The sequence below is a fragment of the Micromys minutus genome (genome assembly GCF_963924665.1).
Source record: "Micromys minutus genome assembly, chromosome: X".
In the NCBI taxonomy this organism is placed as follows: domain Eukaryota; kingdom Metazoa; phylum Chordata; class Mammalia; order Rodentia; family Muridae; genus Micromys; species Micromys minutus.
This window is the reverse complement of record NC_137970.1, coordinates 18139586-18158112: the sequence shown is the minus strand read 5'-3', so window position 1 is coordinate 18158112 and position 18527 is coordinate 18139586. Positions and strand designations below refer to the sequence as shown.

The window sequence follows — 18527 nt, the reverse complement described above, 5'->3', positions numbered from 1 at the left end:
GGTGCCTGGACCAATTCTCACTGCGTAAAAGCGGGGGCGGAATCTCTGGCTACGGGAAAGTCTGGACTTAGTTTGGGGATGGAAAGAAGGGATGCAGACCTGGTTGGGATTGTGGAAAGGAAACATCTAGAAAACGTTCTGGCTGTAGCGAAAAGGGAGGAGGGTCGAGTTCAGGAGGGAGGTAAGGGACCCGGATCAAGCTGAAGAAAGGGGGCTGGACCCTGTTATGGGCTACGGAAAGGATGAATCGAATCTGGACCAAGAAAGGAGCGACAGAATCCTCTTTAAATGGCCAAAGGACCAGGCTTGGGAGAAAGGGCGGGCTAGGATCCGGTTAGCACTGCTTTAAAATGGGGGCGATGACCTGGTAGGGTTAGGGAGCTGGGAATCACGAAGGGGTATTTCTGTTGGATTTGAGACTGGGGTATCAATGTTGCAGAAAGGGCGGGGCAGGGCCCTTGTAGACGTGGACTGGGGGGGGGGCAGTGTTGGCGAAGGCGACTGCAGAGCAGTGGGGGAGGGGGCTTGTGGAGGGGTGGGAGGTGCGGAGGACTGCGGAACCACAGCCTGGGTGAGTGGCTGACGTTTGGCGCGGCCGCACAGCAACGGGGGCGGGGAGGAGGTGGGGGTGGAAGGAGGGGGCGGTGCGAAGAGGCCCTGCGGAGCCTGGGGGGCTGAGAAATGATGGAGGAGCAGGAGGTGGCAGTGGGACCGAGATGTTGTATAGCTCTGAGAGCTGTGGACATATGTGGACATTAGATGGTTAGAGATGCCTGTCCACCATAGCGCATGCGTACTAAGGGCCTTGAGGACCAAACGCATTTGGAAAACCTGTTATCATGCGCGCGCCTTGTGTGTGTGTGTGTGTGTGTGTGTGTGTGTGTGTGCGCGCGCGCGCGCGCGAGTGTGTGTGTGTGTGTGTGTGTGTGTGTGTGTGTGTGTGTGTTTCTGTGCGCATGCGCACTGTCAGGTTGCGGCGTGGTAGAGGGTATTAAGGTGTAGGTCGTAGAACTAATTTGCCATTTTGGAAAGGAAAGATGCTGGAGCTCGGAAACCATATGTTCTGGGCTTCTAGGTAGGCAAACCCAGAAAGATTTGGGGCCCAAAACTGGGCAAATCCTTTCACCCTTAAGATTTAGCAAGACTTTGGATGGCTCTCCCCCCTCACCACCCCAACATTCTCCGCTAACTCGGGCGTATTTCCTTCAGGCTCGGCTATTAGCCTTTCAGAAAGATGGATAGAAGAAATGACTATGGTTATCGGGTGCCCACATTCCAGGTGAGACCTCCCTGCATTTTTACCAGGCTGTCTGTCATGCCCTGAATTTATTTACCACTATGGAGCCTATTACCACTGATAATTCCCTACCTTACCTGTCTTGGTTTTCCTTTGCATGGTGCAGGGAAGAGGAACTCATTTGTCTCCTGTGCCCTCCCCTTTTCTCAAACACCTTTCATTGAAATTGCTTAGGAGGGGAGGCAACTGTAGACAGGGGTGGGTGTAGGAAGGTGGGGTGGCTCATAGGATCATAATCCTAAGTATGTAGGGCCCTCCGCCTCCCCCTGGGAGCCTAGGGCTTCCTTTCCCTCCAGATGTACAGAGTGAGACCACAGAAAAGGACAACGTCGTGGTGATGAACACCCTGTTGTCAACAACCAAGGACACACCAGTTGCCAGCCGACCTAAGAAAAACAAGACCAAGAAGACTTCTATTAAGCCTGCTGCTAAGACTACACCTGCTCCCCCTCCCGCCCCATCTGCCAATGATAATGCTAGCAACAAGCCTAAAGTAACTTTGCAGGCCTTAAACCTACCAATGTTCACCCAGGTCAGTCAGGCTTCAGCTACTGCTGAGGTACCCAATACTCAGGCTTCAGCTACTGCTCAGACAAAGAAATCCAAGACAAAGAGAGTTACTCCCAAGGCATCCCAAGGCAGTGAGGATGTCACTGCTCAGCTCAAGACACCATTGCAGGCCCTAAACCTGCCAGTTACGGCACCAGCTACCCAGTCTCCAATTGCCAATGAGTCAGCTAATTCCTTTGCTGTGGTAGCTGTGAGCAAACCCAAGAAAGCTTCTAAGGCAAAGAAGGCTGCCAATAAGACTGTACCTAGTACCACTGAGAGTTCACTGGCTTCGACTACCACCCACACAGCCACTACCCAAGGCCAAGCTGCCAAGGAGACAGGTAGTATCCAGGCTACAGCAGCCACTGCCCGAAGCAAGAAAACTTCCAAAGGCAAGAGAGCAACTGCTAAGACCACAAATACTGACACTGAATATGTAGAGGCCTCAAATGCCATTGAGGCACCCAGCAGACAGATTGAGGCACCTAGCAGACAGATTGAGGCACCCAGCAGACAGATTGAGGCACCCAGCAGACAGACTGAGGCACCCAGCAGACAGACTGAAGCACCCAGCAGACAGATTGAGGCCTCAGCTGTAGTTATAAGACCCAAAAAACCCAAGGGGAAGAAGGTTACCAATAAAGGCTCAAATGCTGCGTCTGAGCTCTCTGAGGCTCCACCTGCCATTCAGATGGTCACAAACCATGCCCTGTCAGTCACTGTACGGATCAGGAGAGGGTCTAGGGCCCGTAAGGCTGCCACTAAGACTCGGGCAACTGAAAGCCAGGCTCAGACCACTGACCAAGGAGCTCAGGCCTCTCAGGCCAGCATAAGTGCCCTGGAGACTCAGGTTGCTGCTGCTGTCCAGGCGTTGGCAGATGACTATCTGGCTCAGTTGAGTTTAGAGCCCACAACCAGAACCCGGGGCAAGAGGAACCGGAAGGTGAGATCTGTTACTTTATCCTTTATTTTGTGCTACTTTACCATTTCTATTCTAGATTCATATTCTGTGTTCATGGAAGCTATAGGATGTCTTGAGAAGAATGTGATATATTTCTGTGTCCTCCAGTAGTTTGTAGATTGGTAGGGAAATATATTTGTGTATTTAGTTCAAGAACTATTTGTGTCTGGCTTTGTATTAACTTAATGTTTATCCATGTTTCATATACATTTACCTAGGTTATATGTGGATTTCTTGAAAAGAACTCTGACTAACTGGGGACTGTAAGTCCCAAAAGCAAAGTACCAGAATGAAGTGATCTATCTAATGCACAATACACTGGTAGCCAAAGAAAAAGGAAAAAAGTCCAGGCCATGTCCTTGGTTAGCTTGTATGCTGGGAGGTGGCAAACTTACACAGATGCCAGTCAAAGAAAAGCCTGGGAGTCAGAGAAGCCACTGTTAGACCCTCTATAGGGGAGGGTCTGGGCCCTCTAGCCTCTAGGGGAACTTTCCAGAAGAAATAGCACTTTCTTTCATTTGGTAACTCTGGGCATTTTTCTTTCCATTGATAAAGTCTAAGCATCCCAATGGAGAAGAAAGAACTGGGAGTAATTACAGGCGGATGCCCTGGGGCAGGAGGCCTCCACCACCCAGAGATGTGGCCATTTTGCAGGAAAGGGTAAGAATCCAATCTGCCAAAGTCCTGTTTTTCCTTCTCTTCCTTCTCCGACATTCTTCCAGGTGTTCTGCCACTGGATTGTTACCTCTATAATTCTTCCTTTTCTAGGCAAATAAATTGGTGAAATACCTGTTGGTTAAAGACCAGACAAAGATCCCAATCAAGCGCTCAGGTAGCCGTCTTTGTCACTACTCTCTGTCCCCATGACTGAGGTTACATCCATCACCTCCTCTCATACCACCCCAACTGCCACAAATGTATTTCAGCATAGCTTCCCTGACCACACAGGGCTGGGAAAAGACTGCAGTCATCTGACCTCTGTACGCTTTAGCATCTTCTGTCTCCTCCTTGTAGACATGCTGAAGGATGTCATCCAAGAATATGATGAGTATTTCCCAGAGATCATTGAACGAGCAAGCTACGCTCTGGAGAAGGTGAAGGGGCATCCCTGGGGGATGGGTGCACTGGGGAACCTTTAAACAGAAGAAAGGTAAATGATCACCCTCCTGGAGGGAAGCAGAGACCTACTACATCCTCATCACTGTGGAGATGAGCACATGGTGGCCTAGGGAGGGGCGGCCACTGACCACACAGCAAGTCAGTGGTGGAAACAAACCTAGTACTAAAAGCTGCACAGCTTTCTCCTGGCTCCTGTCTGCTGCTGGATACACCATCTCCTACATTGTAGGTGCTCACTGATTATAAAGATGTTTTAGATGTCATCTTATGTTTGTTGCAACTTTAGTGTGTGCTTGGTACTGAACTGTATGTTTTACATGCATTTTCTTTCTCATAAAAAAGGCTTACTTAGGTATACATCAATCAGCACAATGTCCAACATGCTAACTGATAACTAAGATATATTTTGAGAACTCACAGGCTATTCTTTTACTTGGCAGATGTTTCGAGTCAATCTGAAGGAAATTGATAAGCAAAGTAGCTTGTATATTCTTATCAGCACTCAGGAGTCCTCTGCAGGCATACTGGGAACGTAAGCTGGGAAAGTGCTAGGGTGGGAAGGGGCTTCTGCTTCCATCCCTCTCTCCATGGCCTATTAGAAGCTCAGGAAGGAGGTCCTAAACATCCCTGTGCCCGCTCCCACACACGGATGGATCCCTGTGGGTAATAGTGCTGCTGGACTGAGAGAAGGGTTTCCGAGCCTGGGGTGGGGCATTACTGTTGCCAGGGTTTCTGTCCCTCCAACAAGAATTCTCAGGGGAGTTTGGGACTTTGGGAGAGAAAAAAAAGACATCCATTGCCAGAGTGCTCACATGCCTGGGTTGACAGGCATTCTTCCATGTCCTTCTAACCCTAGGTAAGAGTAGCTTGTCTCAAGAGTGGATGCACTGTCCCTTGGGGCACAGCTGGGACCATAGAGTAGGCTGAATATATCTGAGGAATCTAGGAGAGGCTGGCCCAACAAGCTGCCCTACTGATGATGGCTTATGAACATAAACTTTCTCTATGTCCTGTTATTCTCTTAGGACCAAGGACACACCTAAGCTAGGTCTCCTCATGGTGATTCTGAGTGTCATTTTCATGAATGGCAACAAGGCCAGTGAGGGTGAGTGGCTGAGCATGCAGTTGAATAGGTGGCTGTTGCCTGAATTCCAGATGCTCATTTTCTGTCCTTGTCTCCTTCTTGCCTCCTCTTTGCAGCTGTCATCTGGGAGGTGCTGCGCAAGTTGGGGCTGCGCCCTGGGTATGATTGGGCTCTCTCAGTGCTTGCTGTCCGTGTTGTCTTTTGGCAAGAGAGGACGGTCCCGGGATTGCATCAGCCTGGTGGTCTGGTGGAGCACGTGTGGGGCGGGGATGGCAGATTTCTTACCTGGCCGAATGACAACGTGGTTCTGAACTCTGCTTCTTTTCTCCTTTATATCTTATCTTGTCTGTTCTGAGATGAGGTGTAAGGTGGACCTTCAGGCCTCCACTGTTTTCTTCTAGTGGCCATATGCTCACTACTCTCTTCACCTGCTTGAGACTGCCACGGACTATATGTTGGGAAATACCTCTGCTTTCATTTGAATAGTTCTGGTCTGTATTCACTGCTTATTTTTCCTTGCTAGGGTAAGACATTCACTCTTTGGAGAAGTGAGGAAACTCATCACAGATGAATTTGTAAAGCAGAAGTAAGTAGTGTTTGAAGCTCAGTGTAGCGCTAAAGTGTTCTGGTTCAGAAGTACTTAGTGCCTTTCTTACACTCTTTATAGACAGAAGGGCACTCTGTCCTAGACCTGAGTTCTATTGAAAATTTTTGTGGTCAAGCTGTATTGGGACACTTACAATGGGGTATACTCAGAGCAAGGGCCCAAAATGGCCAATTTATTAACAGCACACCCACAGGAATCTGGGGTAAGTTTTCATAGGAGACGAAACCTAACTGTGGCACTGTGTCCTGAGTAAGTATCACCAATAACTACCTTGCATGGAACCATGTGTGGGAATGAGTCTGGATTTAAAGGCCTTGAAAAAATTTCCTCATGTGTTTGCTTCATCTGCGGCCTAGTGGTTAAATAATAGTTTTGCTTGCTTAGAATCAAGTTTCATTTCCTTCCTCTAAGATATCTGGAATACAAGAGGGTCCCCAACAGCAGACCGCCTGAGTATGAATTCTTCTGGGGCCTACGATCCTACCATGAGACTAGCAAGATGAAAGTCCTGAAATTTGCATGCAAGGTAATGAACTTCCTGAGCTTAGTATGTTAATAGAATGGGACGTTCCTAGCTAAGGCAAGCTATGAGCAGTAGTGGACAGGTATTGGACAACATATGGTTTGTATATAAACATATAAAGCCTCATCAATGTTCAAGATACTGCAAGATATATAGCTTTCATTGTCTGGTTATTTTTTTATAAATTATACTAGTCACTTCAGGCTATTATAAAATATTAATAAGTGGATGGCTTAAGACACAGAATTTGTTACATTTAACAGTTCTAGAGATAAAAATCCTAGGTTAAGATCCAGTGCACTCAGTTTCTGCTATAGGCTTTCTCTCTGACTTCTAGAGGGTAAATGTTTCTGCATCTTTGCATAGAACAGAGCAAACCTGAGTTTATTTTCATGTGTCTTATAAGGATACCATTTGATCAAAGCCTCACCCATTTTCACTGAAGTTAAGACTCATAAAAGTCCCTCTCTGCAAATATACTCATGATTAGATAACATAAAAATTTTGGGTTTCCCCCAAACTCAATCTATGACATACTTAGTTTCTTATCATAGTTTCTTATCATTTCCCATATTATAAACAGGAACATTTGGGCTTTGTGATATAAACTTGTCCCAAGGATATAACTTGAGTTTCTAAGTATCATCGATGAAGTTTGAAATCCAGACTGGCCCATCAGAACACTAGAAAGTTTTTATTTACCACTATTAGTTTTGTGTGGATCCCATAATGGGTGCTTCACATATAACTCTAAGGACTCCTTTTTTTACAATAATTATAATTTTCATTTTAGGTACAGAAGAAAGATCCCAAAGACTGGGCTGCTCAGTACCGCGAGGCAGTTGAGATGGACGTTCAGGCTGCAGCTGTGGCTGTGGCTGAGGCTGAGGCCAGGGCTGAGGCAAGAGCCCAAATGGGGATTGGAGAGGAAGCTGTGGCTGGGCCCTGGAACTGGGATGACATGGATATTGACTGCCTAACAAGGGAAGAGTTGGGTGATGATGCACAGGCCTGGAGCAGATTTTCTTTTGAAATTGAACCCAGAGCCCAAGAGAATGCAGATCCTGCTACTAATGTCAACTTCAACCAGGGAGCTAGTACCAGAAATAGCTTCAGTGATGCTGCTAGTATTAGCTTTGGTGGTATAGCCAACCCCAGTGGTGGGTTTGGTAGCATATCCAACCCCAGTGGTGGCTTTGGGGGCAGAAATGGAATTACCTTTGGGAGTGTACCCAGCACTTCTGCCAACTTCAGCAATGCAGCAAGCATTAGCTTTGGTGGTGCACCCAGCACCAGCACCAGTTTCAGTGGCGGACCCAGCATTAGCTTCAGTGGCACACCCAGTACTAGTGCCACTTTCTGTAACACAGCAAGCATTAGCTTCGGTGGCGCACCCAGCACTAGTACTAGCTTAAGCAGCACAGCCAGCATCAGCTTTGGTGGTGCGCCCAGCATTGGTAGTAGTTTCAGTGGTGGATCCAGCATTAGTTTTGGTGGTGCTCCTACCACCAGTACCAGTTTCAGTGGTGGGCCCAGTATTAGTTTTGGTGGTGCACCTTGTACCAGTGCCAGTTTCAATGGTGGAACCAACTGTGGCTTTGGAGGCACACTTAGCAGTATCCCAGCTGGTTTTAGTGGTGCACTCAGCCCAAGCACCAGCTTTGGCAATGCACCAACTACAAGCAGTGTCTTCAGTGGTGCAGTAAGCACCACCACTGGCTTTGGAGGCACACTCAGCACCAGTGTCTGCTTTGGTAGTTCTCCCTACTCCGGCGCTGGCTTTGGAGGCACACTCAGTACCAGTATCTCCTTTGGTGGTTCTCCTAGCACCAATACTGGTTTTGGTGGTACACTCAGCACCAGTGTTTCCTTTGGGGCTTCTTCTAGTACCAGCTCTGACTTTGGTGGCACACTAAGCACTAGTGTCAGCTTTGGTGGCTCTTCTGGTGCCAGTGCTGGCTTTGGCGGTACACTCAACAGCAGTACCAGTTTTGGTGGTGCCATCAGCACCAGCGCTGGCTTTGGCAGTGCACTCAACAGCAGTGCGAGCTTTGGTGGTGCCATAAGTACCGGCTTTAGTGGTGCACTCAACAGCAGTGCTAACTTTGGTGGTGCCATCAACACCAGCACTGGCTTCGGCAGTGCACTCAACAGCAGTGCCAACTTTGGCGGTGCCATCAGCACCAGTTCTGGCTTTGGTAGTGCACTAAGCACCAGTGCCAACTTTGGTGGTGTACTCAATGGCAGTACCGGCTTTGGTGGTGCCATCAGCACCAGTACTAGCTTTGGTGGTGCACTGAACAACAGTGTTGGCTTTGGCGGTGCCATGAACACCAGTGCCAGCTTTGGCGGTGTACTGAATAACAGTGCTAGCTTTGGTGGTGCCATCAGCACCAGTGCCAGCTTTGGTGGTGTGCTGAACAACAGTGCTAGCTTTGGCGGTGCCATCAGCACCAGTGCCAGCTTTGGTGGCACGCTGAATAACAGTGCCAGCTTTGGCGGAGCGATCAACACCAGTGCCAGCTTTGGTGGTGCACTGCATAACAGTGTCAGCTTTGGTGGTGCCATCAGCACCAGTACCAGCTTTGGTGGTGTGCTGAATAACAGTGCCAGCTTTGGTGGTGCCATCAGCACCAGTGCCAGCTTTGGTGGTGTGCTGAATAACAGTGCCAGTTTTGGTGGAACAATCAATACCAGTGCCAGCTTTGGTGGAGCAATCAACACAAGTGCTAGTTTTGGTGGTGCACTGCATAACAGTGCCAGCTTTGGTGGTGCCATCAGCACCAGTGCCAGCTTTGGTGGTGTGCTGAATAACAGTGCCAGCTTTGGTGGAGCAATCAATACCAGTGCCAGCTTTGGTGGTGCAATCAGCACCAGCCCCGACTTTGGTGGTGCGTTCAGTACCAGTGTTGGTTTTGGTGGCGCACTTACTACCACTGACTTTGGTAGTACCCATAGCAACAGCATTAGCTTTGGCAGTGCTCCCACTACCAGTGTTAGCTTTGGTGGTTCTCAAAGCACTAACCTCTGTTTTGGTGGAGCACCCAGCACCAGTCTCTGTTTTGGCAGTGCATCTAACACCAACCTATGCTTTGGAGGCTCTTCCAGCACCAACTCCTGCTTTAGTGGTGCTACCAGTGCCAATTACAGTGAGGGGCACAGCACCAGTGCCATTTTCAGTTTTGGGAATGGGCTAAGTACCAGTGCTGGCTTTGGAAATGGGTTGGGAACCAGTGCTGGCTTTGGTAGCAGCTTGGGTACCAGCACTGGCTTTGGTGGAAGCTTAGGCCCTAGTGCTAGCTTCAGTGGTGGCCTGGGCACCAGCACTGGCTTTGGCGGTGGACTGGGCACAAGCACGGATTTCAGTGGTGGACTAAATCACAATGCTGACTTCAATGGAGGACTGGGTACCAGTGCTGGCTTCAATGGTGGACTAAACACTAACACTGATTTTGGAGGTGAACTGGGCAGCAGCACCAGTTTTGGTGGTGGACTGGTCACTAGTAATGGCTTTGCTGGTGAGCTGGGTACCAATACTGGTTTTGGTGGCACACTTGGCACTGGTACAGGCTTTAGTGTAAGCCTCAGCACTAGTGATGGCTTTGGCAATGGGCCTAATGCCAGCTTCGACAGAGGACTGAATACCATTATTGGCTTTGGCGGTGATTCCAACACCAGCAATGGCTTTACTGGTGAACCCAACACTGGCTCCGGCTTCAGTAATGGACCCAGTTCTATTGTTGGCTTTAGTGGTGGACCAAGCACTGGTGCTGGCTTCTGCAGTGGACCTAGCACTGGTGGCTTTGGTGGTGGACCAAGTACAGGACCTGGCTTTGGTGGACCAAGCGCTGGAGGTGGCTTTGGAGGACCAAGCACCGCAGCTGGCTTTGGTAATGGACTGAGCACCAATGCTGGCTTTGGCGGTGGACCGAATACCAGCACTGGCTTTGGCGGTGGACCGAACACCAGCACTGGCTTTGGCGGTGGACCGAACACCAGCACTGGCTTTGGCGGTGGACCGAACACCAGCACTGGCTTTGGTGGTGGACCGAACACCAATGCTGGATTTGGCGGTGGACCACCAAGCACTGGTACTGGCTTTGGTGGTGGAGCCAATGGCCTCGGTTCCTGTGGCTTCTCTTACGGCTAGTGAAGTTTCAGGTAACTGTAATATTCCTATAGCCAGAATCCACAGGGATGGCTACAATAGCTGGGGGATACTAGGGGATACCCTAAGATAGGAGGGGCCAAGTGAGAAGATAAACACAAGAAAGGAAATAAGAAGAAATGGACCTTGCACTAACAAGTGTTTCTGGGTATTCGGCTTTGTTTTTCAGGCTTGTCTCCCCTGTTTACATCTAACGCTAAGTGCAGCAGTACTTCCCATGGAGCCAATGCGCAGCTTTGGAACTGTTGACCACACAGCAGCCTAAGCACTATTACCCATCAGCTGAGTGAAACACTGAAAAATCTGCTGTTCCTGCTTTGTGTTTGCTTCCTGTGTTGTTGTCATATTTTGGTATCAGAGTTACATTAAATTTGCCAAAGGAACCTGAGTTTATTCTGTCCTTTAATATGACCAGAGGTGATGTTTTGGCTTCAAAGAACTGCTAGGGTTCAACATAGCTTTTTGGGAATCATGGGTCTCCAGCTAAAAAGCAGGCATTTCTCAAGAGTCAGAGAGCTCTGGGAAAGTGGCAGGCAAAGGGATAAAAGCTTGAGCAAAGAACTGGAAGAGGGAAGCCTAAGGTACAGGGCAAATAGAAAGTAAACTCACATTAATTTGGGGTAGTTGTGTAAGAATATAGGGATAAAAAGGAAAGAAACTAGGAATTGACACAGGAGTAAAAGGGCATTTTTTTGGGATAGGAAGGAAAACTTAGTATGGAGTGTAGGGCCTAAATCAATTGAGAAACGGGACTAGTATGGAAAACAAGAAGTGTGAGATGGTGGAAAGGGTGACCCTGACTTTGAACAGGCTCGGGGGAGCTGCAGAGGAGACAAAACCTGTTTCAAGCAATAACCTATGACCCTAGTAGGTCCCCGATGGAAGAAAGCTGTGGATGATTCAAGGTTTGGATCTCCCTGAGTGCTTGTGATGAATGTACTAGAGAACAAAGGCAACAAGGTTATGAGTCTGTTTCTCACAGTGATGCAAGTACCTGGCCAATGATGGTTAGAGGAAGGACAGTGGCTGAAGATGTAGGTCCAAGTTGGTGAGGGATGGAAGGACACTGAGGAACTAATGAACTAGGAGACAACAGAGGATTCAAAATGAACATAGTGATGAACAAGGACAGATACTGTTCATCAGGAAAATACAACATAAATGTCTATGGTGTGGAGGCCTGATGCAAAGTCATAAGGCTAATATAGCTTTAGGGACTGGAATGAAGTTAGCCCAGAAGAGGATGCCATAAATGATATCAGACAATTACTTAAGTTGAAGAGTCAAAGCCCAGGAAGGGAGGAGGTTGACAGCATCATTAATAAAAGCAATGAAATTACTCAGGATGATAGAAAGAGTTGGAGGAGACTGAAGCTCTTAGCCCAAGTACTGGATTCTTTTCTGAGTATGATTGAACATATCCAGTCCCCATGCACCTTGACTGTCAAGGGACAAAACCAACAGGAACTCACAAGGACCTTTTCCATCTTTGAAGGTGCTACCCAAGGATTCTTCCATTTCAGATTTTTCCCACCCATTCTTCACCAGTAACACCAGAGTTGGGTTAGAATTGAGATCTTGAGAACAATGAAAGAAGCCTTAGAATTTTTCCTGTCCTATAGGCAGGAATAATGCCTTTATTCATCAGAGAATATTTAAAAAGAACTTTATCCACAACTAGGTAGGCTTCTTAGTTGTGGCTAGGAATTGAGACCTGTTTAGGAGCTGCTACGGACTTCTTCACTGGAGGTAGGGGACTCTCAGGCCAAAGCCAGAGTCTGCTTAAGGAGAACAAGGGCAGCAGTTCCTACAGGAGGAAGGAGGTGAGAACAATGACAATCTGATCACTTGAAAAGGGCTCAGTAATGGGCAGGTACAGTGTCCAGGGCTTCCTTGGGTTCGCGGGTGATGTCCACATTCTAAGAAGAGAGTCCAGAATTAGTAAGAAGTGTAAGGTTCCAGTCTCTGCCCTGCATCTTGTCCTTATTGCTGGGCATCACTCTTTCGGCAGGGATGCCCAGCAATAAGGATAAGGTCTTAACCCTCTTCTTAGGCATGGTTGGGGAATCAGCCTGAGGCCTCTTTGGTAGGGACTGTCACAGATCTGAATATAGGCCTGGACTGTGATTCTTGCCATTTTTGAGTACTGGTTAATTTGAAATACCTGGGATGTCCAGGGTTGGAGACAGCCTTTCCATGTAGGAGAGTACTTTCAGTGTGTACTTTGTTAACAGCCATCTTGGGTACAGAGCACCTACCTCAGGCTTGTCCCGGTGTGTGTTCACAGCCTCCACATTCAGGTAGATGGACTCCACTTTGCAGCCTCAAAAAAGAACAACTCATATGTTCATACATGCTCCGGATAAGCCCAGGTCTTTCGTAAGGTACATTTCCCTTTCCCATCATCATTGCCCTCGCCCAGGTCCATATTCTCTAGAGCAGTCATTCTCCACCTGTGTGTCACAACCCTTTCCGGGTTGCATAGCAGATATGCTATGTATCAGATATTCACATTCCAATCCACAACAGCAGAATTATGGTTAGGAAGAAGCAATAAAAATAACGTTATGGTTGGGTGGTTACCAACCATGGGGAAGCATATTAGAGGGTTGCAGCTTTAGGATGGTTGAGAACCACCGCCCTAGATTGTAACTCCCCTGAAGGCAGGGGAGTTCAGATAGGCTGTAAGTTGTGTAGCAAAGATTCAGGCTCCAAAGCCCTGAAGCCAACAGTTACCCTCCCAGCTCTGCTTGTATGTTTCCCCAGCTTCAGTTGCTCATTTATACATGGGGAAATGAGAGAAGGTGATCTCTGTGTCCTCCCCTGACTCTTGCAACCTATGAAACAGTGGAATCTAATCTATGACTGACAGAGCACTATGGATCCTTTAGCCATCCTAGGTAGAAGAGGCCCAGGGTGCAAGGTTTACTCAGAAGACAATTAGAGCAATACAGGGGTGTGATTACCAGGAAGTTCTACCTGAAGAAGAAGGGCCCAAGGCTGGCAATGGTAGCCCCTTGAGCACCATTCTGTAAACTACCCTATCACAGGCTTTGCTGAGTCCTTTTATCTTGTTTACACCCTGGACGTCATTTAATTCCATCCTTTCCCTCCCTAGGTATTTTTCATAGTTAACTAAAACCCCAATAGAGTCTAAACTGCCCAGAATTTTCTTTGAGCTCTTCCTTCAATATTACCTCAACCTGTAATTTTCCTTAAATCTCTGTTGGGGACACACTCCTGTCTTAACACAAATAGAACAATGTACTGTACCCCAGGCAGGGACAGAAAGAGCCAGGCTCCAGATCTGGATGCTAGTCTAGTTCTTCCTTGTCATCCTACTGTCACTAGCCCCACCTTTACCAGGATATCCTGCCAGTCACCTAGGGAACCTCACCCAGGAACCTTTAGAGAAAATGGGGGGCACACTGGAGGCATACTCCTGGTTTCTGTAGTATGCCTTTCCTTAGATGAGTGGCAGTACTTACCATAAGCCACAGGTGTAAGTTTGAGCACTGTATGCAGAGGACACTTGAGATAGGGCAGCTCATCTGGAAGGCAGGCAGAAGCAGCCCTAAGAGATGTAGTACTGGGCAAAAGACCACATTCAGGCTTGCTAGGTTCTCCTATTTATACCTCTGCTTCCTACTTGGGCCCCAGCACAGACTTACACCAGGTATTCTACATAGTGGGTATTCGTGAGAGCAAAAGAGAGCAACCTAGCCTGCCTGGGAACCAGGGCAAGACAGCCTAGGAAAGGTAGACAGAATATGCATCTCCAGGATTGTCTAGGTACCCACTAAGAGGTTTCAGAATCAGCAGGAAATGAATGCAAGCTTACCCCCTGCTCCACACCAACTTTCTACAACCCCCTATGACCCATACCCAACAAGGATTCAAAGTTCTGAAACTTTTCTATGTGCTACTTCTACAGTAGAGGCACAGTGTGTGTGTGTGTGTGTGTGTGTGTGTGTGTGTGTGTGTGTGTGTGTATGTGTGTTTCTGTTACTGATGATTATGAAGACAGTGATTCTGAATATTAATGTACAATTTCCTGTCTAGACCAGTGCTTCTACTTGCCAGACATACTAAGAGGAGGATGATCTGGCTCATTCTATAGATAAGCAAATGGGCTTCAAAGGCAAACATACTGAGGCAGTCAGGAGCCTCAAATTTAGGGTACTCTGAAGACAATATGTAAGGTCTGCCACTGGAGTCTGTAGCTGCTACCATGGAGGAATTCAGAGTACTAGGGATGTACAGCTTTCTAGGCACTTTATCCCTATGTCCTCTTCACCAGTCTCCAGGCTGCAATGCATATCATTACCTTACTTATTTAGCCAGAACACCATCACTTGGAATGACTTTTTTTGTCCCTTAGGTTAATTGTAGGAATGAAGGCATGGCAACATCCTCCCAACCTCCTGATATATTAGGAGAGTGCATTTTCCTGAAAAATGAATTTCCCTCCTCACTGGCAATCATTAGAACGAAGCTCTGGAGTTATGACTTGTATGTGTGAGTGTGTGTATATGTATGACCATCCCTCATGATGCTCTGGGTCCTGTCCACTGTCACTTTCTATATGAAGAAACAGATTTAGAGAACAGAAGGAACAGATCTAAAAAGTCTCTGACCAGCTCTGTCATGGCCTCTTCTCTCCCTGGACCTCAGTGTCCCCTACTTTACAGAACAAGATTAGATTCAATACCATCTGAAGGTACCCTAGCCCTGTAGTTTCATGGGTATGTATTCTAATTCATTTAAGTCTTCTGGGCTTTCTTCCATCACTTTCCTAAATACTGAGGATAAAGCCATCTGCCTAGCCCTGTGCACCCTTGCTCCCAGGGAAGTTATGAACAGCTAGAATGGTCTCTTTGTAAAAGAGGGTAAGAAATGGAGATATAAGGAAGTACAATGCCCTGTGTATGTTTTAGATGGGCATCTGGGATTAATCTATCTCATGACCCTGGGAAAGTCACTTTGCTGCTTGGAGCCTTGGTTTTCTCATCTGAGCAATGGGAATGGGGCCTGCTTCACAATCTCAAAAAAGGGTCTGAAAAGCGGAAATGCAAACATACCAGAGAATTCTAAGACTGAAAGGCTCATATCACACATTCCATCACCTATATCAAATGAGGACACTGAAAACCGGATAAAGAATATGACTTCTCCAATTCCAACTTCTCAAGTTCCCTGGATTCCAGTATTGGATTATTCCATATTTACATATTCTTTATTTTGAAATTAACATAACAGCATTGATTCAAGAGCTCAGAATATTGTAGGCACTAAATAGTATTTAACATGGTTTCTAAACACCTTCAAAATATCCTGGAAATGCCACATTGCAGCATCCACATTAGAAATGGACTGTTGTATGAAAGTTGTGACAGGCTAAGAAGCAGATGTAGTATATGTAGTCTTTGTATACATGCATACAGCAAGCAGTATATGAAGTTTGTGTATACATATGTATGGCAACACATGCAGTCTTTATATATGTATGTATGTATGGCTATCCATAAGCCTGTATATACACATATGAAAACATATACATACATATCATACATATATATATATATATATATATATATATATACATACATGACAGTATAAAAGGCCTACACATATATGTATGGCAGCATTGAATAAGCAGTATATGAATATACACATATATGTGTGTATTGCAGCATATAAAGTCTACATATACATACTTTCATAAATATAGGGTCTAGATATTTTATCTAGTGAAAGATAAAATACCACTTGAAAAATTAACTTATAGCATTGATATCTTGGAGAAAGTATCCCTATAACAAGGGCACTGGTCTCACTATCAACTGAGGCCAGTGTGCTTCAGAGATACACTGGCTTAGTATTTGAAGCAGTAGCAGACTGTTTATGCTAGCTTTCAATATGCTGACTCTGCAGATTAGCTAGGAGTGATATTAATGTCAACATAGCCTTACAATACATCATACATTCTAGGCTTTTAACATGTTTATTTCAACTTAATCACTAATTTCCCTATTTAGTTGAGAAAGTAGGTTGATGGGAAATAACAGTACTTACTGAACATAGTACAGATGTGTGCTATAAGTTTGAACCTAAAAAAATACTTGGTTTAAAAATTGTGCTTTTAACCACTATGATATAAACTTTTAATTGCATCCCAAATCATATCCTGCTCTTTATACCAAGAACAGAGAGAGGGGGGTGTTACCTGAACTTTTATCCAGGAAGTATGCCAGGAGGCACCGCATGACAGCCTGGTGACAGATCACCAATACATTTTCTTGCCTTTCTAGCTCCATTATAACTGGCTCAAGACGTTGAACCAGATCCTCATAGGACTAAAAAAGAGAGAAAGAAATAATTAATAGATAGAGGGGATTATGAAGCATATTAACCCAGGGAAGAAAATTTGGTTTGGGAGCCAGAATTGTTGACCTAGCAGTGTGACTTGTTTCTCAGGGTTTTAGTTTCTCGTCTGTTAAATGAACCAACCAATAAGTGTGGGCTAAAAGACAATACTATAACCCTCCTCTATAAAATAACTACTTAACTGTACAACTGGCATTTCAAAAATAAGGAAAATTCTGATCTGTAGTAGTACAAGATGAAAAGAAAAAAATCAAAAAAGAAAAAAGAAGAGAAAGAAAGAAAAAAAGAATAAGGGAGTGTAAATGCCATAACTATCTTGGGACATTTGGCAATCTCATTAGCCAGGAAGCTGGGGTTTCGAAAACCTTATAGAAATAGAAATTAAGCTAGGAGTTGGTACTCAACATAAATGTGAGACTGTGAGAGGACAAATCTTTATGCCCTTAGTAAAAGTTTAAAATATAAAAAGTCCATCCTCAGGAAAATGAAAATGATGAAAAACTGTGTCTTTCTATGTTAAACTCTCATGGGAAAATATTTATTTTAAAAGGCTGATGGTGTAAATGACATGTAGGAGGCCTTGTATGTGAGTATCTTCAGAAACAGAAAGAATGAACAAAACAAAGAGGGAAATAACGGATTGGAAGGATGCTGAAGAGAGGGGAGGAGAAAGGAAAGGAAAGGGGACTAAAGAAATAGAGGAGAGAAGTGGAGGGGAGAGTGAGGAGGATGGGAAAGAAAAGAGGAGAGGAGAGGGAAGAAGAGGAGGGGAGAGGGAGATAAAGGGAATAGAGGGGAGGTGGTGAGCAGGTTGACTCTAGTACTATGTAGACACAAACAAGAGAATCTTAAAGGCAACAAAAATAAAAAGACTTTCCACTTAGCCAAAGAGCAAAGAAACAATAATGAAGCTGAAAAGTTTCTCAGCCACAGTGGCAACAATAGGACAAGGACAGATATCTTCTCAGAGTGCTGAGAGTACAACAGTCACCTGAGAGCTTTCTATGCTACCAATTACCATCAAGGCTGGAGGACACAGCCACGGGACACTTTTAGATGAGAGGAAGGGTGACAATACTAATGACAGATTGTCAGTAGACATATACTTCCAACAAATATGGCAAAGTGGAACTTGAAATAGAAGAAGCAAAATGATCAAAGGATCATTAAACATTCAGTTAAATGATGTATCAAGTAGTAGTAGCAACAACAACAGTAATAGTTTATTTAGGGATTAATATTGAGGCTACATGCACATAAAAGCAACATGTAAATTAGCAGAGGAAGTTACCAAAGGCTGAAAGATCCTATATTATTTAGGACAGCATCAGGGACATCAATTTTGGACTTTGTTAGTCATATATATATTAAAATACTAAATGTTCCTATTCTAGGTTCCCCTTTATCTCTGTATAACACTATATATATTTCTTCTTCATTAGGGATGGGTATAGGAAAGCAAGTAAAGGAGGGAATATGGGGAGGGGCAACTAACTTTAAAATTTTTTTTGAAAAACAAAACCCCACACGTAAACGTACTACGGGAGAAGCTTCTTAAAATATGTAGATAAGTAAAAGAAATTAATCACCATATAATAAGGGAGACAATGTCTCAATTAGACATCTTACATTTTTTTTTACCAAGTAAAATTTCCAGTGCCAGAAATGGATTATATCTAATTGTATCATTAGCCAAATGGGTCCCATGGAACCTCACAAAACACTACAGGCTGTTGGTTACTGTCCACAATAGTAAAGTCCTATTGGTGAAGATACAACTTACTTAGTTATCAAACACAGAGAAATTGAGCTAGTAACCAACTAAGCTT

General features: G+C 45.5%; 2 protein-coding genes across 8 annotated transcripts in view; one reads left to right on the top strand and one right to left on the bottom strand.

Annotated features, from left to right (window-relative positions):
• The first annotated feature begins 583 nt into the window (after window positions 1-583).
• Window positions 584-10672, top strand: TRO (trophinin). Of its 5 annotated transcripts, XM_080910618.1 has the most exons (13): window positions 584-1279; window positions 1548-2285; window positions 2388-2792; window positions 3366-3470; window positions 3579-3642; window positions 3825-3904; window positions 4370-4461; window positions 4955-5034; window positions 5130-5172; window positions 5537-5599; window positions 6032-6146; window positions 6937-10304; window positions 10481-10566. In XM_080910618.1, exons 1-12 carry the CDS (start codon window positions 1235-1237, stop codon window positions 10291-10293), a joined length of 5187 nt encoding a protein of 1728 aa, XP_080766744.1. In that variant the 5' UTR covers window positions 584-1234; the 3' UTR covers window positions 10294-10304; window positions 10481-10566. The 5 variants fall into 5 exon arrangements, with proteins under 5 accessions (XP_080766744.1, XP_080766746.1, XP_080766743.1 ...); XM_080910620.1 differs by having other exon boundaries at window positions 1548-2792; window positions 6937-7044; window positions 10481-10672; XM_080910617.1 differs by having other exon boundaries at window positions 6937-10581.
• Window positions 10673-11939: 1267 nt separating this feature from the next.
• Window positions 11940-18527, bottom strand: part of PFKFB1 (6-phosphofructo-2-kinase/fructose-2,6-biphosphatase 1) — a 42697-nt gene continuing 36109 nt past the window's right edge. For 2 of the 3 annotated variants that reach the window (XM_080910760.1, XM_080910759.1), the window contains exons 11-14: window positions 16538-16667; window positions 13800-13862; window positions 12570-12634; window positions 11940-12230 (exon numbers count right to left, since the gene is read on the bottom strand). In XM_080910760.1, the coding sequence (XP_080766886.1) occupies window positions 12171-12230; window positions 12570-12634; window positions 13800-13862; window positions 16538-16667 (318 nt within the window). In that variant the 3' untranslated portion in view covers window positions 11940-12170. The remainder of the gene's footprint in view (window positions 12231-12569; window positions 12635-13799; window positions 13863-16537; window positions 16668-18527) is intronic. The other variant, XM_080910761.1, reaches the window with a different exon arrangement.